The sequence below is a fragment of the Megalops cyprinoides genome, chromosome 12 (genome assembly GCF_013368585.1).
Source record: "Megalops cyprinoides isolate fMegCyp1 chromosome 12, fMegCyp1.pri, whole genome shotgun sequence".
In the NCBI taxonomy this organism is placed as follows: Eukaryota; Metazoa; Chordata; class Actinopteri; order Elopiformes; family Megalopidae; genus Megalops; species Megalops cyprinoides.
In genome coordinates this window covers 12,901,878-12,924,339 of record NC_050594.1, presented here as the reverse complement: position 1 = coordinate 12,924,339, position 22,462 = coordinate 12,901,878, and the positions used below count along the sequence as shown (strand labels likewise).

Sequence of the window (22,462 nt, the reverse complement as noted above, 5' to 3'; positions counted from 1 at the left end):
CAAACTGTGAGCGGAAAGACGCTCGTTTTGAGCATCCTACCGCTACCGCTGTTCTGCGTTCTCCTCCATCTGCAGATGGCAATAAGGGAGGAAACGGGAGTTTTTGGCTTACCAAGACTGTTAATCTTTGTCCTCAGTGTGCCATTAATGTGACATGATGGTTTTAGGACAATGGGAGCAATCTGTACTCAGGTAAGGAAGCGGACTGGCTAGCTATGTAGTTAGCATGATCGGATGGCTAGCCCACTGGGTCGCCCACTTACATATCCCGTCGATTAGGCAGCTTGTTAACAGAGTTAGCTTGTTGGCCTGCCTCACCAGACGCATGGCTGTCTCATTCATCAGTTTGGACAGCTGCCTAATTTGTAACGTTCGCTTTAAAAAGTCAGGTCTGTTAGGTAGGTGGCTAACGCTATGCATTAAATTAGTGCTCCTGCGAAACTTTGCATACCGAGGTAATACTAATTGTATGACAGATTACTTTCTCGATTTCGCTTGTTGACCTGATAGCCTGTTTATGGATTGAGTCTGGTGTGAAGAAGAGGCTAGGTTTTCATTGATAGTAATATTCAGACAGCTTGTTAAAGGTTAGCTTTATAGAAAATTTCACCGGTTAATTTCTTTATCTTTAAATTTCATTAATTATACGATGGAGCCAGCTGTTGAATTCTGTTACAGGTCATTAGTTAGGTCTACATAGGGTAGCTTGGTAATTACGATTAGCTAATATATTTAGATGGTGCTACGCAAGTTACATAATTCCATGAAGTTAGCTATGTAGACTAACGACATTGCTGGTAAGAGTCATGACATAGTACCGCAACATTGAAACAATTTCCATTCTATGATTGGCTGTAGCGTAGTTAAACTTGTATTTCATTGGTCAATTCACCCGGTCCATAAACCTTCACCATAGGGGTGTGTACATGACGCAACGTCGCTGATAGCCCAGCTTCACTGAAGATGGCGACCGTAGCGATGAGGGTGTACAGGAGTTTCTGTCCGAGTTTTAGTACTCGAAGCATCGCCTTGAGGTCAACAACTACGGTAGCGAGAGCTGTGAGTTAGCCAGTGTGGTAGCTTTGCTTTCATTTTTGGTCGGCATTTCTTTTCCTGCGTGCAGGCGCATTTGATTTTAGAAGAACATTATAACAAATTACTAACGTTACGTGTCCTGCTCTTTGATACCTGCTTGCCAGCACGCTACGTTATCCTATGTTCCATACATAACAAGTAATAGTTCGCTTAGACGTAGTGAGCTAACTGGAGGTGTAAATAGAAACAGCATTGTCGTAACAGAGTTGGTCACTAAAACAATGTGAAACGGGCGGCGCAGACTTTGCATATTGACTACTTCGGTATTGCGTTTCTGATAGGTTATGCGTACCCATGTGACTGGCACGGACAAATTACTAGGTGTGCATGATAATTGGAAATACAAATTAGCACGCCCTGTAAAACCAGAGTCTGTTTTTTTTTTAAATAATTGCAGAGTTGATTCATTCATCTTTATAGTATGTATATATGGTAATACAGGGGGCTTGGTTTGGACGAATCATCCACATTTTAAAATTATTTTCGCTACACTGCTACATTGCTAAACGTTTATCTAAAATAAGCCAAGTATTGCTAACCAGGAAGTGATGTGAACCACAATCGGGGATAGCGATCTGCGTATTCTACGGCAAAAAGTACCCTACTGCGTCCCAAACAGCCCCCATCCCCTAAGAACCTTAAGCGTGAACTCTTTCTGACATCACCTAATTGCGCTAGTGATACCGCGAATTGGAAGGGTAGGTGCGAAGGTCGAAAGATTGAAATGTTTACTTTGTGACACCCTCCCAAAAGTTCTGCCCTAGAATGGTGTGAGAGGGAAAGCGCTGCTCAGTCAGAAAGGTCGCGTGTGTGGCTGTTGGTTCTTAAAGCGTTTTAAGAGGAAACAAATTCAACTGAGCAATATTTGCTTACAAGCCAACACCCTATTACCATCTATTGTAGGTAACCAAAGTTATGACTGCTATGTTAAATAATGATGTTATTAGTTGGCTGATGTTATAGCTTCATATTATAGCTAGTTGCTCCATAACTCCATAGTTAGCTAGCTGTGTATTATGGCCATATAGCTAATTATTGTATCGTTGCTTAGCTATATAAATAATTGACTTGCTAAGTATTTTAGTTCGTTGGCTAGTTGTTTTAACCACATAATTAATATGTCGTTAGACGGCTAGATAAATAGCCAGCTAGCTTGCTAGCTCTGAATTATAGCTGGCTAGGAAATCGTTTTAATCATAGAAAAATTACAGAAAACAGTGATGGCCGTAAGTGTTGCCATGCTTTCGTTTCGGTTTCTCTGGTTACTCAGTCATAGATGAGTAGTTTCAGGTGTTGGGTTGTCAGCTTTGTGTCCTTACAGCGAAGTGCGCTCTTTTACAGACTTGCTTTGGGTGGCAGTCTCCCAAGTCAGGGTTACAATACATCGAAAAAGGAAGCCTCCCCGTCGGGGAATCGAACCCCGGTCTCCCGCGTGACAGGCGGGGATACTTACCACTATACTAACGAGGAAGTGGCTTGGCAAAGACTGGTTGTGGGTGGTTCTGACTGTCACATCTGCTGTCATGTCTCTGGCAGGTCGGCGTTTCTGCAGTAAAGGCTCTACCTGAACAGGTGAAGATTGTGGAGGTGGGTCCCAGGGATGGGCTTCAGAATGAGAAGGTGAGCAGAGAATGCCAGGATGACAGAAGCAGAAGGCTTCCAGTTTAAGTGGCAGCATGGTAAAATTGCTAAGATGTGAAAGCAGCATTGGATAAGCATGTCTTGAGTGAGCATTTGTATTCAAATCTTGTCCCCATGTCCCTCTTAATTGTTGTTCCTTCCAGACCATTGTCCCCACGGAGGTGAAGATAAGACTGATAGACATGCTGTCAGAGGCAGGACTTCCTGTCATAGAAGCAACAAGCTTTGTCTCCCCAAAATGGGTCCCTCAGGTAAGGCTGGTTCTTCAAAGCCACGGAGCCCTCAGTCCAGTGGTAGAGTCACTGATAAATTTGTTGTTTGTTATAACTCACAGACTTTACATATTTTTTTTTACTGGCACTGAGAAAGAATGGCACCAGAGAAAGTCAGGAATTCAGCTGAAATGCATTGGACAGTGATTACAGATATGAATATTTTTCCCCTGATTTGTAGATGGCAGACCAGGTGGAGGTGATGCAGGGGATCCACAGACGGCCAGGGGTCATTTATCCTGTCCTCACACCCAACCTGAAGGGCTTCCAGGCAGCTGTGAGTGACACCCTGACACCAGGTCCTCTGCTCCCGTCCCCAGGGTTTGCATGGTCCTGGAAAGTCCTTGAACATGTTTATACTGAACAATCATGGGTTGTGGTCAGATACCCCACTGTCCTTACAAAGTCAAGAAAAAAAAACTTACAGCTGGGAACAAACATCCATCTTTCTAACTCCCTAGAAATGTATATGTGTCCCTAAAAGTCTGACTGGAGTGGAAACCCTGCCTCCCTACATAGTGACGCGAAGTATCTGCTTTATCTACTGTTTCGCCCTGCCAGCTGTTCTCTCTGCCCTTCTAGGTGAAGGCGGGCGCTGGGGAGGTGGCCATTTTTGGTGCGGCTTCAGAGCTGTTCAGCAAGAAAAACATAAACTGCTCTGTGGAAGAGAGCCTGCAGCGATTCGAAGAGGTCACCAAGGCGGCAAAAGAGGCCGGCGTGCCGGTCCGGGGGTAAGGTGCAGGGGCATGGGAAATGGGAAGGGTTAGCTCAGAGAGCACTGAAGTGACACAAGGTGGAAAAGTGTAAAAAACTGACACAGTGGAGTCTCATTCATATTTTACCTGGTTTACCTAGAAGCCTTCATTTAATTTACTTAACTGGAAGTAAATGAAATCAGGAAGTAAATATTTCTCATTGTATCTCGGAAATAAAATATTTGATATGTTGGCTGAATTTCTCTTGCTGGCTGCATGACAGATATGTGTCCTGCGTGCTGGGCTGCCCCTATGAAGGAAAGGTGTTGCCAGAAAAAGTGGCTGAGGTGAGTTCCTCCGCAGTGTTTCTCACATAGTTCTGCGTTGCAAGTGTGAACATTTAGCCAGCTACAGAAATTCACTGGTGATGGAAGATGCAGAATGTTTAGAAATGAATGTGCCCCTGAAAGCATTTCCCCCACAAATCCATCTTCAGAGTAGCTAAGTGTGACAGGAATTTGTCTTTGTACTGTGCAAAAATAACAGAAACATTCAGTCTAAAGTCATATATACTTTTTCCTTATAATTCCATTGAGATGTTGTGGATAATGCCAGTCTGGTTTGAGTGGGAACACTGGCAGCACTGTTGTGATGGCTTAGCGCAGGCTCTAGATCTCAGGTGTGATCAGTTACCTGTGATCCCGCCTCTGCAGGTGGCGAAGCGCCTGTATGCCATGGGCTGCTACGAGATTTCCCTGGGTGACACCATCGGGGTTGGCACGGCGGGCAGCATGGGCGAGATGCTGGCGGCAGTGATGCGGGAGGTACCCGTGGATGCACTGGCGGTTCACTGCCATGACACCTATGGCCAGGCTCTGGCCAACATCCTGGTAGCTCTGCAGGTGGGTGGGCAGGGAGCCCAGCACGCATGGCGGAGTCACATGATCAGGGAGATTGGGGATTGGATTGACTTCCTGTAGCACAGAAGGAAGCAAACCATAGAGCCAGCAGTAAATAAATGTGTTTGATATGTCTTCTCTCCTTTGCAGTTCTATGTTTTTAAAAGCTCTGCTGTTCAGAGCTGGGTAGATCAGTGTTTGTGCATGCATACATGTGCACTGCAGGTGTGATATTGTCCATGGTGTTTTAGATGGATGCAGTTATGTAAGTGTCCATGCTTGTGGGTGGGTTCTTGTGGGTGAATGTGTGAAATATTATCCCTGGTGTTGCAGATGGATGTGAATGTGTATAATGTTATCCCTGGTGTTGCAGATGGATGTGAATGTGTGTAATGTTATCCCTGGTGTTGCAGATGGATGTGAATGTGTATAATGTTATCTCTGGTGTTGCAGATGGATGTGAATGTGTATAATGTTATCCTTGGTGTTGCAGATGGATGTGAATGTGTTTAATGTTATCCTTGGTGTTGCAGATGGATGTGAATGTGTTTGTTATCCTTGGTGTTGCAGATGGATGTGAATGTGTTTAATGTTATCCTTGGTGTTGCAGATGGGAGTGAGTGTAGTTGACTCGTCTGTGGCAGGACTCGGCGGGTGTCCGTATGCCCAGGGTGCCTCAGGGAACGTGGCCACAGAGGATGTGGTGTACATGCTGCATGGCCTGGGCATTCACACTGTAAGTCACCCTTCTGCATTCCGTCTCTGTCTCTTTATCTCTCTGTCTCACTCTTTCATCCTGTCTCCCTTCCTGTATCTTAGTCTCTTACCCCTCTCTCTCTCTCTATCCCCCCTCCCTTTTCTTCTCGCTCCCTTGTCTACTGTACCAGTACCAGTGATACAGAACCACATGGTTGATTTGAATTACTCCTGTTCTGTGACTGTGTACCAGCTCATTCTTTTGTCTAACACTAATGTCTCTTATTCTCTTTCTCTCACTTACTTTCTCTCAGGGGGTAGACTTGGCCAAGTTGATGGATGCTGGAGCATATATCTGTCGTGCTCTCAACCGCAGGACCAGCTCAAAGGTGGCGCAAGCCTCCTGCAAGCTCTGAGACTTTCCTTCCATAGATATGGGAGGGCTCTGTGTCCCAGGCCTTGTGTCTTCATGACACATTGCACATAAAAGTGGCTCCTAAAATGTGTAACCAGAGACATTCTATTTACAAGCAAGATATCGCAATCTGTGTTCCACTCTTCCTTTTTTGGAGGGTGTAGGCATGACTCCTGTCTCTTTATGAATACTCATGACATTCTGGTCTAAAATGTTATTTTGATTCTGAATGATGGGCTTTTGTAAAGATAGCAAACAGAAAAAATAAGTGTCAGTCTAAATATTCACAGTCACCTACGTTCACCAGAATACTTAAAAACGTGGAAATTATATATAAGTTATCCATGAAAGGGTGCAACATCCTGCTTGTGAAATAGAAGGACCTTGATGGAGCTGGTGCCTTAGAATGTTCTGTTCTACATCATGGAATCCCAATGTGATGTTCCAGAACTCTTGACCGCTTGGTCAAAATACGTGATTTTATGATAAAAAAAAGATGGAGATGAATTCATGATTTTACAGATTTTTTTTCTGACTTCTTGCTCAGTGCAGGTGGTGTGAATATGGGGCATTGTTGTGTTTGTATTTAAATCAAAATATTTTCAGAATTTCAACCCTTTCAGTAAACATGCCATTTATAAATGAAGGAAGTGTGTCATTTCACTTTACATTCAAAAGACAGTCATGTATGCATAACAAAGCTGTCACTGGCCTACAGAATGGTTATGAAGATCTACAATCATGTTCTCTGCCCATGTGCAATAGTGGTGCCATCTGTTTAAGCAGTGCATTGTCAAGTACACCCACTTTACAGGTAAAAAAGTATTTCACCTCTGAGAACTGTGTGCAGTTCTCCTACCACCTGTCCAGAGGTTCTGAACAGTAAAATAAACCTTTATGAGAGGGAAAGTGATGTAACCGGATTAAATCTTTCATGTGTTAACCCTTGGCATGTGTGCATCTCCATTCCAGTGGTTCTGTATTTTTTTTTCTAAGGAGCAGGGCTTTGTAGCTGAATGGTTGTTTTAATTATGTTTCACCGTATCTGTGAACTTTGTTGTCTTCTAAAGTTGAATCTGTTTTGTGCCCCCTCAGATTGAGTGGATAACCTTCGTTTGTATTTATTAAATGATGATTGACAAATTACTTTTGGAGAGTTTTTTTTTTTTATAATGTTTTTCACATTTCTGTTGAGCCAGACATATTTAGTATAATATAAATATTATAACAGGTGGGTGGGCAGGGTAGTATAACATAAATACTAATAAGCAGAATAGACCGCATGTAGACCGCATTAGGTAGTAGCTTGCAGCTTGCTATTTAATTCCTGTTGATACTGAGAACACAAAACCTTCTTTCCCTTACCTGTACTAAGAATTAAACTGGAAGTGATTATATTGGTATCAGGTATGAACCAAACCAACTTGTTACCAAAGACCTAAGGAAAAATCCTGCAACAAATCAACCAGGAAGCGAAACCAGGCGCTGTTACTATGGGGTTGTCCCATGACTTCTGACGTCGAACTTGACAGTAGCCAATCATAATATTGCTTCCTGGTAAACTTTGGAAGGAAATCTCCACCCCCCTCCACGTTTCATTCGAACAGGAAGCGGAGGAAGCGGAGGAATATGGTGTTAACAGGGCAAGGATCAGACATTAGCTTGCAGTAATTTCATTTTCCGGACGGATCGGACGCTGGGGTACTGGTTACCGTTGAACTAAGACGAAGACATTCAAAACACAGCAGACGACAAAGTAGGTTGCTATCGCTGTTAAATGAATCAAAAGCAATAGTCCAGTACCAGCACTGAATGAATGGAGTCATTGTGACTTCTAGGTTGGTGTCAATGTTACAATATAGTGTACTTAACTATAGCTTGCTGTTTTAGCAAGCTGTTTTCGGAGATACATTTCATGCTTATTGAAAAGAATGCTAAACGAAGCAATAACTGAGCCTCGTGTGACTTAAATCCGGCGCTGAGGTAACGTTTAAACAGTTGTTGCTTAATGTAGCTTTATTTCAAGGGACACGTCTGCTCGTCAAGTAGGGATTGCTGTGACTTTTTCTGTGAAGCAGAACGAGTTATGAGATCCATGTCATTGTGTCTCTGGGATTAATTCATTTGCGTTCATTGCAACTGCTCGCTAACCCCTTGCGCTTTGTCCTGGCAAGCAAGGTAACTGCTCTGCCGCCCATGGTCATTCATTAATACCAAGGGCTACAGCCGTAGCTAGACAGTAGGAATTAAATTAAGAATACTTATATGCAGTCATTTTAGTCCGTACTTAATAGTTTACGGGTGATCTGATGTTGACGACAGTCATACATATTATTGTTTCGGCTATAATCTTTGGTGGTGGTGGTGGGCAATTTAGGACCTTGGGCGCTGCAGGGTTCGCTGCGTGTCTTCCTGTCTTGTCTTTAAGTGTAATTAAGTGAGGTGATTTTGTTGGACATCTCCTCAACGAGGGTGATTGCTATTAGCAGCACGTTGACGTGCTTTTGGGAGGTGAAGCCCAATATTAGCGTGACAGAACTGCATCTATAGACACACAATCGCCATTAGTGCAAAACCTGATGTAAATTGACTTGGCTTTAACAGGCCCGTAAATTTTTAAAAAGTTACTCTCAGACATTAATCAGACAACTTTAATTACAGTGATTAAGGTCGTTGCAATTCCAGTATTATTAGATATGAGGGAGAACAGACAGACTTGAATTTCTGGAACGGGGCCTTTCATAGCTATAAGGTCCTGGTCTTACTGGTTCAGGTGGCAAGGTGACGTGTAAGAAGAGGGAGGGTGGGGATGTTGCAGGTGTGTCTTTTGTGTTGCCAGTGTGGGGGTGTGTCGCTCGTGTCCATTCAGTAAGAGCTCATTGTGCTTGAGGCACTTAGCCAAGATGGAGCCCACTTCCTCCTGTTGGAGCTGTGTAGCCAATGCATGTGATGCAGGGATCAGCAGTGCAGGAGTGGTACCTGTGGTAAACCATACACGAACAGACCATCACGTGATTGTTTCTGACAATGCTCTGCTCCGGTCAGAGGTGACACATTCATAGGAATATGTCCATGCTTTCTTCTTCTTCAAGGTTGGTGTAATATCTGAATATTGATCTTTGTCCTCAGATTTGAAGTGAGACTGTTTGCGTGTGGCCTCTGTTTGATGGCTCCAGCCTTGATGGCTGAGTCAAAACAGTTGCAAAACATACAAAAAACAACTGGAAACACACACACACATGCACACACACATGCACGCATGTACACACTGACACACTCATAACTGTGCCAACACTCTCTCTCTCTATCTCACACACACAGACACACACACACACTCATACATGTGCCAACACGCACACACTCACTCACATATGGACAGAAACCATTTGAGTCTGCAGATGTCCCTGAGCTGCAAGGGAGGAGAGAGTGGCCTTGGGATGGGGGGGTGGGGGGGGGGGGGGGGGTTGGGTTGTGAGGTAATGGAGCTGCGTGGCAACTCACACAGGCACTCTTTGTGTCCGTATGAAGAAGAATATCTCTCCCTCTTTCCCTCTCTCTTTGTAAATTCACTAATGAGGATAATAATAAAGCATACAAAAGAAAATGAAAAGTAAAATCAGTGTTATAATGAAATTAGAATAAAATAAGTATAATTAAATATTCCCTTTTTAACAACAAACAATGAACAATGGATGGTAATGGAAGGAGATTAATTTGCGATATCTGCAGTTTTTTGTTGTTTCAGCAGCAGTGGGAATTGCATCACCTGACTGGAGAATTTGGGGAAGTGTGTTTCCCTAGTCTGGTCATATGTGCACTAGAACAGCAGGAAATGCCCCTGTTCACAGTGCCTACTCTGCCTGTTGTCTCTGGACACTCTCTTTTTCTCTGTCGCTGCACAATTAGTACTGAGTAATGTGTTTGATAGCGAGGGTAAAGGAGACTTGTTACTATGGGCAGCGCCATGGTGGCGGGTGTCACGTTGGCACATGTGACATCATGCTGTGATGTATTCCTGGTGTTCCACAGGTGGGCAGGATGGCGCAGAAGGTGCTGGTGACGGGTGGAGGTGGCTACATCGGCAGCCACTGTGTGCTGGAGCTGATCGAGGCCGGGTTCTGCCCCGTGGTCGTGGACAACTTCAGCAATGCTGTCAGAGGTGAGCGCATCACAGCATAATGCACCACTGCTTGCTCGCATCTTTCCCTGTAATTGAGAGGCTCATACAGTAAAATCCGTATTTTATTTATCCTTGACTGAGTTTTCTGATGTATGAAACTAGTAGAACAAGTGTGTCCTTATACAGTGGAGGTAGGCAAAGGGCTGTATTTGTAGGGATGGGTGAAAGAGGGTGGCTTTCAGATGTGTGGATATCTGCGTAATTTGTGTGTGTGTGTGAATGTGTTGGAGCTGAGGTGTATGTGCATTTGTGTGTCTATGAATGTCAATGGGGTGGGTTTTGGGTTGGTGGGGGTAGCTTTTGGGGGATGGTGCTGAGGTGCTTTGTTCTGTGTGGAGGAGAGGGTGATGTTCCTGAGAGCCTGCGTAGGATAGAGGCCATTTTGGACACCAGCATCGAATTCCAGGAGCTGGACCTGCTGGACCGGCCGAGCCTGGAGAAGATCTTCCAGAAGGTCAGAGGTCAACATCAGCCATCAGTTTATCTTTCCCCCTTCTGCTGAAAATGGAAGCGTCTCGGTCCATGTCTCTGTTGACCTTGACGGCTGTCTTGATTTCTCTGTGCCTGTCTGGGTTTTGTGGGGAGTAGTTATCAACAATGTTCTGTTTCTCTTCCCTGTTTGTTTGTCTGTCTGTAAGAGTCTTAATGTTTGTACATTTTGAGAGTATTTTTTGATACAGTCTTTCTCCTCTGTCCTCCTGGTGAGTCGCTGCAACACGTCAGTCTACCACTGCAACAAGTCAGTCTGTTAAATGAGACACCCAGTCTCTACAATGAGTCAGTCAGTCTATGAAGGGAGTCGGTCAGTGTCTACAGAGAATCACTCAGGCTATGAAAGGCATCAGTCAGTGTCTATAGTTAGTCAGTCATTAAGTCTTTGAAGGGAGTCGGTCAGTGTTTTGTCTAGAACAGAAGAACATCACTAGCTGATGCAGTGTGCGGTGGGCTTCCCCTTCCTGTCTGTGCACCTGTTCTCTCTAGAGGTAGTTTTTTCCTGCCGGCTGCTCACCAAGCCGTCTATCCATCTGTCTTTGCAGCACAAGTTCTCAGCAGTGATGCATTTTGCGGGTCTGAAGGCGGTGGGCGAGTCTGTGGAGCAGCCGCTACGGTACTACCGGGTCAACCTGACCGGAACCATCAACCTGCTGGAGGTGAGTGGACAGGAGCAGCTATGCTGGTTCCTAATATGGTGATATATGGTGGATTCTGGATCTACAGTGTTCTGCCATTGCTTTATGGCTGATGTGTCTCATATTGCTTGTCTGCAAGCTTCTGCCAGCTCAGGTGTTGGGAGCCTGATTGTGTCCTGTGTGAGTATGTGTGGGTGGGTTTATGCGAGAATGTGTGTTAATCTGTGTATGAGTGATTGTTTGGAAAAGTCAGCATTTTCGTTACTTTGTGTCTACGAGCATGTATATATAGTACATGAGCATATATATATATGTGTGTGTGTGTGTATATATGTGTGTTACTAGTGCATTTGTTTGCTCTCCTTAAGTTGTTAATATGGCTTTTTATGCAAGTGACCATGCATGTATGTGGGCCGAGGGAATGTTTAAACACGCGCCATGTCTGTCTGTCTGCCTGTCTGTCTGTCCGTCTGTGCGTTGGCTCATTTTGCAGGTGATGCAAGCTTACGGGGTACACAATATCGTGTTCAGCAGCTCTGCCACTGTGTACGGGGACCCCCAGCGGCTGCCCATCGACGAGGATCACCCCGTGGGGGGGTGCACCAACCCTTACGGCAAGACCAAGTACTTCATCGAGGAAATGATCCAGGATCAGTGCCAGGCCGAAAAGGTTGACACACCTCCGCCTGTACACGCTGACAGATATATATAACTGATATATAACTGTTAAGGGGCATGTTCAGAGTGTGTTTAAAGCATGTTTATATCATGTTTAGAATGTGTTTACAGCAAAGCGAGAGCATGTGGAAAGTTTGTTTAGAATGTGTGGAGAATGTGCGCTGAATACATGCTGACAGCGTGTTATATATGCTGTAAATGAGACGCAGATCGGTTGACCCCAGGTTATGTAATACCATAGGTGGACACTAGATGGGGCCGTGGAGCTGTTGTGCTCAGATTTACTTGGTGTTCCGCCTCTTTACTGTGCACGTGTGTGTTGACAGGACTGGAACGCTGTGCTGCTGCGGTACTTTAATCCCATCGGTGCTCACTCCTCAGGACGCATCGGAGAGGACCCTCAGGGGATCCCCAACAATCTGATGCCCTACGTCGCTCAGGTAACAGCAGCCCGTCTGTTTTCCACTGTTCCAGATTGTTCCAGAAGGTTTAACTGTATGTTATAAACATTTGTTGTTCAGATTTTGAAATGAACACTTTGAGTGTAGTTATTCATAGCATGGAACTGTAACATGATCATTGCCTTTTTCAGGTAGCTATTGGGAGAAGGGAACACCTCAATGTGTTTGGGAATGACTACAACACTCCTGATGGGACTGGTGAGGAGGCTGTGTGTGTGTGTGTGTGTGTGTGTGTATCTGTCTGCTCCATCACCCATAAAATCTGTGCTAAGCCAGTTATCAAACACAGTGCATTCTTACATAACAAGATCTGTGCTCTGTAGTCTGGATAGTGGATACTGCTTTTCTCTGATGTGACCTGTAGGTTGTATGATGCCGTCAAAATTTATATTATGTATTCAATTCAATTAAATTCAGTTATGTATAACCTTTTTGTCCCTATCTCTCTGTATCGCCAGCCATGTTCAATTATTGGAAGGTAAATCTTGGCAGCAATTTTAAACAAACCTTAACCCCCCCATCCCCCAAATAATCAGAGTTCTTTTTTATGGGGACTGTATTTTCTGTTGAAAAGATCTGTCTCTAGTGGTTTTCTTTGAATCCAGCATGCATGTTATAATGGTGTGATACCAGTCTTGTAGTGATGGTTCTTTTATTTGTCTGTCTACTACTGTTTCTCTGTCTCGTCTGTCCCTCCCGCCCTCCCGCTAGGAGTGAGAGATTACATCCATGTGGTGGACTTGGCTAAAGGACACATCGCTGCTCTCAAGAAGCTGAATGAAAACTGTGGGTGTAAGGTAAGCGGCACCCTCACCTTCTCTCTCTCCTTCCAGTGTCCCTCCCTGCACTGGCCTCTTTCTTCTTCTGTCTCCCTTCTCTGTGCCCCTCATGATTCCCCTGCTCTGCTCAGCTCAGCTCCAAATCCTGCCCCACACCTCACCCCTTTCCCTCTCAGTGTAACACCACTGAGAAATAAACCCAAAGCACCCCCTACTTTCTGTCCTCCTTATCTGTGTGTGTGTGTGTGTTTGTGTGTGTTTGTGTGTGTGTGTGTGTGAGTGTGTGTATGGTGAACATAAGGGGGTTGTGTGGGCCCTTCCTCATTTGCTGAAATCTTTCTCACAGGTTTACAACTTGGGCACCGGCACTGGCTACTCTGTCCTGCAGATGGTGAAGGCGATGGAAAAGGCCTCAGGCAGAGAGGTCAGTAATTGCTGCCCTCTGGCTGTTCGGAGGAGTCAAATGATGTTGCACTGTAATAGAAAGATGTCACTGCACTGTGACCCAGAGTGCTCGGGCACTCCGGTGGGTACAGCTGGCTTTAATTTGTTCTGCAGCTCAATTTTCAGAGATTCAGAATTCAGGATGTAGGGGCTCAAAGTGTGTGAGGGGGGGGAAAGAGAAGAAATGGTAAGGAAGTTACCACTGAGAAAGGTATGAGACAAGTGTAGCAAGGTCTGAGGTGCGGTGTTGCCATCACAGCATCTACAAACGGGCCTGGTCACTTGGTGAATGGAAAGTGGAGAGGGGCGTGTTTTGCGGTATGCGATTTTCAGCCCCTGATTGGCTTTTATCAGCATTGTCTTCTGCAGTTCCGGGTGTCTGTGATTGAGGTGTCAAAGGGAACTTCTGCTCGCAGTTACTGTAGATCGGTTTTGCTCAGGTTTTCTACAAGTGACCAGATGTATGGCCTGGAAAATCAACAGTTTGTAATGACTTATGACACTCGTTATCAGTGATCTCTTTAGTCTGAGTAGGTATGGAGTGTGTCTTGCTGAGTGCTTTGGAGTTTAGATGCGAGTGGGGTGTAGGGAGAGGCAGTGTTGTGGGGGTTATTTGTTGAGTCAGTGCTGGTTTTCTGGGCCCTGCTGTCCTCTCATTGGGGGTAATTTTCCTCAGATCCGGTACAAGATTGCCCCACGCCGCAGTGGGGACATAGCATCCTGCTACGCGGATCCCCGCCTAGCAGAGAAGGAGCTGGGCTGGAAGGCAGACTTTGGGCTAGAGAAGATGTGTGAGTAAACTATGTGACCGGCGTCTCTCATTGGTCATCTTCAGCACATACAGCACTGTAGGTAATGTTAAGGTATTAGTGATGTAGCTGTTAGCTGGTGTACAGGTTTAAGGCTAAAACACAATAGAAGAGTAATATTTTATATTTTTATGTAATTCATGTATTTTGTTTCCTCTTCCCACAGGTGAGGATCTGTGGCGCTGGCAATCCCAGAATCCCACTGGGTTCACTAATGGCCCAGTGTCCTGAGGCTGTCGTTTCCAACCTCACTGTACGTTGGTCACATAACTAGACCAAGCATCTCTCTGACTATGAAGCCGGGCCAAAGCAAATCATGCATTTTCTCATTTTTATGAATACACAGGGATTCTTTCCAGGAAAAACAACTGTGTGTGTGTCTGTACATGTATATACGTGTATATAATATATACACACACAAAAACATATATATGAATATATGTATATTTAAACTGTAAAGAACCCTATAAAGAAGATGAGAAATGATATCTCATATCATATTTTATATTGTATTTAAAACAATAGCCAGCTGTTTTCTTTACTCTTACATTTCTCATGAAATTTGGAAGCAAATAGGGTTGTCCACCTGTCCATCTTCTCTGTACTTCTGTCCATTTGCCCACCTCCTCTGTGCTTCTGTTCATCTCCTCTATCTTCTTTTTTACCTGCATCATATTTTTATTGCTCTCTAAAGACTTGGATCTCTTACAAAGTAAAAGAAATATTTGATTAAAGTCTATTTGCTAAAAGCGATGTGTGATTATTTTTAAACTCCAACAATGATATGTTTTTGTTCTGTGTCTCATCTCAGGCTCAATGAAAAGCTTGAGGGCTGAAATTATTAGTCAGACTAGACACTTTGCATGGCGGCGGAATACTTTCAGTGTAAATAAATGTTAATTGCATGTGCAGACATTCAGCAGATCCAGGACAGCTCACCCGTTGCTGAAGATGACAGCGACGTGCGTGCTTTCCACGCAAGCGACGCGAAAGTTCAGTTGACACAATTCAGGCGGCAGCAGATTTGTGTGAAATGATCCGTTTGAGTCCTGCGAAGCGATGAGTCAATCTGCGACGGTGACGGGGGAAGCTGAATCATCCTGAAATTCTGCTGCTGTCGAATTTAGGCAGAGGTGCCGTTGCCACGGTGTCCCTAAGACGCGCTTGTGCAGGGAGTCTGAGGAGGACGGCATGGTGTCGATACTTTTGAGGAAAAAAACGTTTGAATCTGTGGAAATTCCTGCAACAGAAGCACAAGGGCCACGTCTGCTGTGGTCTCTTGAGTCCCATCTGCTCATTGCATCACATTAGCTGCTCAATGCCACTTTGTTACAGGTGCTTGTTTGCTTTTATGTAATAATGCGGTTTGCCACCAGCTCATATATTCTCCTACTCCATTATCTGAAAACCGAGTGACAAAACATAGTTCAGTGCATGCCAGTGAGCAGTAGCTTGGACAGCTGTCCCTCTCACATATGCAAAACCAGCTTCATTTACAAGTAGGCCAGACTGGATGTGTCAGCTCCAACATCCAGGTGTTTGCACAGATGACCGACAGCTGTCGCACTGTCAAACTGAGATATCACTCTTAGTGTGTGCGCAGTGGCGAACGGAGGCCGTGGGAACGAGCTCTCAGAATGAAGTTCACTGTGGCATGCGTGTATTCACTGAGTTCACTGGAGAGCTGTATGCACTGGAAACGCTGTGTGCTGCTCTGGAGACTTTTCACTTGTGCGGGGGTCTCACAGCTTCTCACCTCTAAGCACTAAGAATGGTTGCACAAAAGCCAAATTTGTGAGGGAGATCTGAGTCCGCTGCAGCTGGCAGCTGAATCAGCACTGCCAGACGAATGGACAGGAGCATACAAGCGCATAGAAAACTGCAACCCTGCTTGCAGTGTGTGGAAAGTTTCCCTGCAAGTGACAGTCATGCCCTGAATCAATGTTTCCCAGTCCTCACCTGGGGTGCAGTCTGATTTTCATTCATATCTCTCCTGAACCACTGACCCATTCCATGGTCCACTGACCTGGTAGCCCAGCCAGTCAGGACCGGTAATTATTACCTGGATTAGCTAATTACAATTTCAGTAATGATGTACCAGAGCAGACAGGGCTGGTGCTTCCTTTCCTGCTCTGAGTCTGTGCAAAGAGGACTAATTAGATATTGCAATGGGCAGTAAAGCAACTTTTTACTCTTCACAACTCTGGCAAATTAAAAAGATTTGGTCAAACTGGTGACAGCAGACAAGGCCAATTGGTGCTAAAGGTCTTTGAATTTTGCAGAAATGCTTTTGGTGGTATAACCTGAAATGCAACATAATTATCAAATAATAGAGCAATTTAAAATCCCAGCCTTGCCACCTGGCCATGTTTGTGCTTGAGCATCTGTGCATAAAAGGCTGTATGGTTACTTCCCTTAATCCTTAGACAGTGAATGGCGATAGTGCTACCTGCACCTGTTTTGCTATAGGGTTTCCTTAGTGCTGAAGCTGAAATGGGCCTTGAATCATTGATTGACATAGGACTTCCACTCTCACTAACAGATAACCAAGATTCTGCATGTAAAAATGGAGATGGCTCTTTTTTTTGCAACCATTCATGATCGACTAGCATGGCACACCAGCCAGACAGACACCATCTGGTTGCCAGTGATTGGCCCAGTTTTCGGATGCCTTAATCAGTTACTGAAAGAGATGATGCATACATTTTTAAGCACATCCAGTATCTCTAGCAGATATCTATCAATGAAAGGACAAATTTCGATCTGTGTTCAGTTAACAACACACGTGTCCTTACGCTTGTCCTTAACTTGGAGGGACAAACAGTCCACATTTGTCCCCGCAACCAGGCTTCGAAAACATTGACCTGAACTGTTTAAGAGTTCAACAACACCACACTGTTGTAAGCTCATTGAAAATCCAGAAACTGGAGACAACATAAAAGCAGAACATCTCAGAATGATACTGCTGCAAACTACAGTGATCTGAGGCTAATCAAATAACTGTCCTCTTGGACATCAGTGTTTTTGTACTGTGTCTTCATAAGCTGCTGCTCCCAGATCAGTGTGTATGGGCTTCATCTATCAGCCTCTAAATCTGAGGGTCAATGATGTTGAAAATCTGTCTGTATGACCATTCATCCAGGGCATCAAGACTTTTATTCTATTTTTTTTTATTTTTTTAAAATACTTCCGGAAAAACTTTTACTTATAATCATTACAAACACAAATCTACGTCCAGCAATGTCTGTGTGACCCGTGTGTAATGTTCAGACTAGATTAAGAGTAGATCGATTAACAGTTTGTGCGATCCTATTTAAAAGACCTCAGCTGGTAGGAAAAAAAACAACATACATGGTGACTCCCAAGACTAGGGGAGAAACAATCATTTCAGAGAGTGAGACAGGTGTGTCCTCTCAACATCCTCTCTGAAACTATTTACAAGAGAGCTCTCCATGGGGGGGGGGGGTGGGGTGGAGGCTTTAAATATAGAGATGAATGAAGAGATTTGTGCAGACTCAAACACAGGAGACAGGTGAAAGTGCTTAAGGAACTGGAAGACAGGTGAGGAAACTTTCATTACTGTATTATTATTATTTCTAAATTTTTGTCATTTTAAATATCTGTCAGAAAACAGAAACAGTGCCTCAATCCTCAGACGAAAAGTGAAAAGTGAAAATTTTCACATGAACCCGATGTTGTATAAACCAAAACCACTGTCCAGATTTTATCATTGTTTTTGTGTGAGTTGGTTGACTATGATGTACCTTTCTGTTTTGTTCTTTTATCTTTGCAACTGGCAATAAATTGAGGAATCAATGTAACATCCAAGCATCAGCTCTTCTTCATATTACATAATCTATGTATCAACTTCTGAAAATGCAAGAGCATCCATGCATTCCTGCAGAGGTTTAAATGAACTGACCTGTAACGCATTTGTGAGCATGTATCATGCTGAAGATTTAAAAAGTCTGTTTTGTTTTGCAATTCATTTTGTGGTTAATGACTATGCTAAACACTATGGTCATGTTAAGTCAAAGCCAGAAAATGTATTTTTTTTAATTTAATTTTTGTTCAGATGTTTTTAAAAGGTTTGTGTCTCATGTTTGTCTTTTATAGTTTTGTTTGCAGTTTAAAATGCAGCAGAGCAACAGTTCATTGCCACCCATCACTATGACAACAGGCACCCCTGGCCTTGCCCACTGTGATGTCAGCAACTGGACCGCCTCCCACCTCATGCCCATAATCTACTCCTTAGTGTTCTGCCTGGGGTTGCCAGGCAACATCCTGGCACTGGTGGTGCTGTGCAGGCGAGGTGGTCGTCTGAAGGCGGCGATGAGAGTGTACCTGTTGAACCTGACCATGGCAGATGTGCTGTTCACGCTGACCTTACCTGTGTGGGTCTCCTACTACTCCCTCCAGGAGGACTGGCTGTTCCAGGAGGCTGCCTGCCGGGTGATCGGCGCCCTCTATTACATCACCACCTACTGCACCATCTCCTTCCTCACCATCATCAGCATCAACCGGTACCGCAGCCTGAATCTGACCCCGCCCTGTCTGCCCATGCTGCAGAAGAGGGGCGCGGCCATCATCTGCGCCCTCACCTGGCTCACCTGGCTGGTGTGCGCCGCCCCGTCACTGGCCGTGCCGCAGACCCGGCGTGAGGCCGGGCGGGTGCAGTGCTTCCGGGACGTGGACCCCCGCCTGGCGCTGGCCGCGTGCTGCCTCTTCGCCGTGTCCTTCCTGGCGGTGCTGGCCTCCTACCTGTCTGTCCTGGGCTCGCTGGGGCAGCACCCGACCGGGCAGGGGGCCCACCGCCGCAGGGCCAAAGCAAGGGTGCTGGGCATGCTTCTGCTCTTCCTGGGGTGCGTGCTGCCTTACCACGTCACCCTGGCGATGTGGGCCCTGCAGGAGCCGAGGCCTCTCTGCCCCTCCCTGGCTCACCGCCTCTCCACCTCCCTGCTCAGTGCCACCAGCTGCCTGGACCCCTTCATCTACTGCTTTTCCCTGAAGTGCTTCCGTGCCGAGGTCTATAAGCTCCTCATCGCCCGGTCTTCTGGCCAGGAGGCACACAGCGTGTGGTGGGCTGGGTTTGGCAAGGAGCCCAGGTCCAGCACCAGGACCCTCTCCTCCTAGAGAGGGCCAGGCCACCAGATGCGGCAGAACCGGATATGCTTCCGTTCTGCAGCTGTTTTTGAAAATCAACACACCTCTTGGATGCAGGCTAATTCACCTCATTTTGTTTCTGGTGTTAGTCTCATTTGAAGTACCCTGTCAGTAAATGAAGCTCTATTAATCACATGCTGTGATGTCAGTTTACATTTAAAATCTGTGTGGGCAGGGCAGAGGCGTCCGATATGCAATCACACCCGTTGAAAAAAAGCCCCGAAGCTACGATTATGCAGTGCAAGAGGAATGAGCAAACAAGAAAGAGAATTCCTAGATAGAATGTCTAATATTTAGTCAGTTATGCTGCAGAGCATTGAGCTGTGTGGCAACAATAAGATCTTAATTAAGAATATGGGAACAAACATAGAAGACTGGTGGGTATTTTTTCCCTTTTTTTCCTTTTTACACAAAATCAAGTTGGAAAAAAACCCCAAAATACATAAACCAGTGTTCTCATTTGCCCCCTGCCCTTGAAGAAAAACAAACCATTGCAATGCTGGTCTCTGTAGGGCTCTGACTCATATGAGCATGTTGTATTTAGGAGATGGATGTTAATTATAAAATACGATATATGGTTGTTAAAGCTGGTGCAGAATGTGTTGTAATTAAACATTTTGCCTGATGTTGCTCAATTAGTATTGGAGGGTTTTTTTTTTCCAAAGAACTGTAGTCGTGAACGAAGCAAAAGCTAAAAAAAAGTACTGCTTTTAAAAATTCCTTTTGATTATCTGAAAATACTGCAGCATTTGAAATTCATTTTCCTGTGGGTGATTAGATGTGCATTGCTGATGTAAACACAAACTTCTGTTCATTCATTTAAGGATTGCAGATGGCTGCATTTTCAGCATTTAAGTGAACTGCCTTTAAGACAGCCGATTATAATGACTTTTGTGTTCTGCACAAAATAAAAGATCTTATTTTTTTTGTCTTAAACACTGTGTGGATTCCATATGTCTGTGTCAGTGTGTGTGTGTGTGTGTGTGTGTGTGTGTGTGTGTATGTATAATGCTCTATGATGCTGCTCAGAGGGTCCAATTCAACCTGACATTATGAGCTGGATGAGATTATTCATTATGTGAGGATAGCTGGAAGACGCTGTGTTCCTCCAGGACTGGGATGGGGTAGAGTGAAGAACCATGACTGCTTCTCTACTCTGAGATTGAAAGAGAGCCATGACCCTGCAGGACCGCTGCTGTGTTTCTGTGGTGAAATGCGCTCCTTGGGTGTGGTAATCAGACAGGGCAGGGCTGTCTGGGAAGCCTATCAATTGATCAGTGAGTGTGGTTTACAAGTCTGGTGAGTCATTTCTACTCCAACAAGAATGTCTCACACACAGATACAGTCACACACACACATGCACACACACACACACACACACACACACAAACACATACACATACACGCACACACACACACACACACACACACAAACAAACAGTTTTCTTCGCTAAAAATAGCTTTATAATAATAATAATAGTAATAATAATAATAATAATAATTAGAAAACTTTTACAACATCAACAGTCTTACATTCAGTGCTGAATAAACCAGGTCACAGTGAACCATCTCTCAAATTGGGATTATGGTCATTGATCTGTGAATTTCCCAAAAAAAGAAAAAGAGTGACTTAAACAGAACCAACAAACATGATTGATCTTTTCATTTGACCTCCAATTCACTGGCACTAAATTAGCCTCTCCATCTTTGTCTCTCCCTCACAATGATACCCCCACCTCAGCTGTCACCTTGGCGAGATGAGGCAAGTGTTCTACACAATGACATCACAATCACAGCTGAGCAGGAGCAGTTCAGTCAGTACACTGTCAAGTAGAAAAGTCAAAGTAGAATGTTAGAAACCAAAGTCAAACAAACACAAACAAAAGCTCCAGGATTGGTCGATCCCCAGTCTGAGTTTTGAGTGAGGGAGTCATGGAAAGAAGACCGAGTTAGGCCGAAAACAGGGAGATTATCTGCTACAGTATGGAGTCCTACTGTGGATTATTTCTGCAAGGGAAAGACAGAGAGGAACTGAGTTCTTGTGTGTATCTGGACGAAGCTCTTCATACATGTACACGCAAACTAAGAGCTGTCCGGTTTTGATCTTTCAAGGTCAGACTGTTCACGTCCCACTTGCTTCATTCTTGGTCCAGAGCTGAGATGTCCTGCATGGACCTGGTCAGGATACGGTCAGAAAGAGGACATGGGATTGGCGTGGGCGTGGCATGTCCTCTCAGCAGCAACAAGGAGATCACTTTGCACGTACAAAGGGTTTCTACAATCCAAACTTGTCACTCAGTACAGAATTACATTGTCAGTGGTTATAATTGAAATAAAACATCATTCATAATATTAATAATAATAATAATAATAATAATGATACATTGATATAATCATAAGATTAATGTTATGTTTCTTCACAACAGAGATATTTACATTGCAATGGTGAGGGAATAAAGAAAATATGTAAATGGACATTAACAGATTGCTCTGTGGTTTGTGTCCAATGAAATTCTGTGTGATTCAGGTACTCCCTGTTACCAGTGGCATATTGTATGTTCAAGGGTTTGTGGATCATGACTTAGGAACCCTGCTATGGAATGCTACTTTGCCTCATGGCTGCGGAACGTTACTGCAGCATGTGGCTGTAGAATGTTACCACAGACCTTCTATCACGACCAGATATTCAACTCCCACAGCCCTTCTACCCTCTGTCTAAGAGATTCTGGTTAGTAGTAGTAGGTGCTGGTCCTATATGCATACCTCTTTTGTGACTCTTTTTGTGACGTTACTAAGAAACAAGGCTGTGGAACGTTTCTGTGGAGCAAAGCTGTGGAATTCTGTGCAGAATTCTGTGTGATTTTCTCTTACTGCAGCATAAAGAGAAAACCAAATTTTTCATTTTAGGCAGAGAGAGAGAGAGAGAGAGAGAGAGAGAGAGAGAGAGAGAGAGAGAGAAAGAGAGAGAGAAAGAAAGAAAGAGGGAAAGAGAAAGGGAAATCACAAAAAATCAAACCAGACAAAAGATCTGTCACATCAGAGCAGAAACTCATCTTAGTGCCCAGAATAATTTTTCCCCTCCATCATTTCATTGAAAAGAAATCA

The 22,462-nt window shown here is 44.4% G+C and overlaps 3 protein-coding genes and 1 non-coding gene across 6 annotated transcripts; 3 read left to right on the top strand and 1 right to left on the bottom strand.

The window, feature by feature from the left end:
* The first annotated feature begins 61 nt into the window (after nucleotides 1–61).
* Nucleotides 62–6,798, top strand: hmgcl (3-hydroxy-3-methylglutaryl-CoA lyase). 2 transcript variants are annotated; one of them, XM_036542371.1, is made up of 9 exons: nucleotides 62–192; nucleotides 2,632–2,715; nucleotides 2,880–2,987; nucleotides 3,190–3,285; nucleotides 3,591–3,739; nucleotides 3,987–4,050; nucleotides 4,417–4,605; nucleotides 5,213–5,338; nucleotides 5,613–6,798. In XM_036542371.1, exons 1-9 carry the CDS (start codon nucleotides 172–174, stop codon nucleotides 5,712–5,714), a joined length of 939 nt encoding a protein of 312 aa, XP_036398264.1. In that variant the 5' UTR covers nucleotides 62–171; the 3' UTR covers nucleotides 5,715–6,798. The 2 variants fall into 2 exon arrangements, with proteins under 2 accessions (XP_036398264.1, XP_036398263.1); XM_036542370.1 differs by lacking the exon at nucleotides 62–192 and adding an exon at nucleotides 964–1,059.
* trnad-guc lies at nucleotides 2,494–2,565 on the bottom strand. Its single transcript has one exon. It is a non-coding gene; the product is annotated as a tRNA-Asp (tRNA).
* A 531-nt stretch (nucleotides 6,799–7,329) lies between the features above and the next one.
* On the top strand, nucleotides 7,330–14,858 carry gale (UDP-galactose-4-epimerase). 2 transcript variants are annotated; one of them, XM_036542825.1, is made up of 11 exons: nucleotides 7,330–7,469; nucleotides 9,743–9,872; nucleotides 10,235–10,347; nucleotides 10,931–11,044; nucleotides 11,517–11,693; nucleotides 12,028–12,141; nucleotides 12,294–12,360; nucleotides 12,874–12,959; nucleotides 13,288–13,365; nucleotides 14,062–14,176; nucleotides 14,361–14,858. In XM_036542825.1, exons 2-11 carry the CDS (start codon nucleotides 9,752–9,754, stop codon nucleotides 14,423–14,425), a joined length of 1,050 nt encoding a protein of 349 aa, XP_036398718.1. In that variant the 5' UTR covers nucleotides 7,330–7,469; nucleotides 9,743–9,751; the 3' UTR covers nucleotides 14,426–14,858. The 2 variants fall into 2 exon arrangements, with proteins under 2 accessions (XP_036398718.1, XP_036398717.1); XM_036542824.1 differs by having other exon boundaries at nucleotides 10,232–10,347.
* Nucleotides 14,859–18,364: 3,506 nt separating this feature from the next.
* On the top strand, nucleotides 18,365–19,327 carry LOC118786885 (platelet-activating factor receptor-like). Its single transcript, XM_036542233.1, has one exon. The coding sequence runs from the start codon at nucleotides 18,365–18,367 to the stop codon at nucleotides 19,325–19,327; it is 963 nt and encodes a 320-aa protein (XP_036398126.1).
* Nucleotides 19,328–22,462: the final 3,135 nt, after the last annotated feature.

Coding starts and splice junctions, on each gene's coding strand:
- hmgcl (XM_036542370.1), top strand. CDS start 964: ATGGCGACCGTAGCGATGAGGGTGTACAGGAGTTTCTGTCCGAGTTTT. Junction 4,051..4,416: donor TGCCAGAAAAAGTGGCTGAG/GTGAGTTCCTCC, acceptor CCGCCTCTGCAG/GTGGCGAAGCGCCTGTATGC. Junction 4,606..5,212: donor ACATCCTGGTAGCTCTGCAG/GTGGGTGGGCAG, acceptor TTGGTGTTGCAG/ATGGGAGTGAGTGTAGTTGA.
- gale (XM_036542824.1), top strand. CDS start 9,752: ATGGCGCAGAAGGTGCTGGTGACGGGTGGAGGTGGCTACATCGGCAGC. Junction 11,045..11,516: donor GAACCATCAACCTGCTGGAG/GTGAGTGGACAG, acceptor CTCATTTTGCAG/GTGATGCAAGCTTACGGGGT. Junction 14,177..14,360: donor CTTTGGGCTAGAGAAGATGT/GTGAGTAAACTA, acceptor CTCTTCCCACAG/GTGAGGATCTGTGGCGCTGG.
- LOC118786885 (XM_036542233.1), top strand. CDS start 18,365: ATGACAACAGGCACCCCTGGCCTTGCCCACTGTGATGTCAGCAACTGG.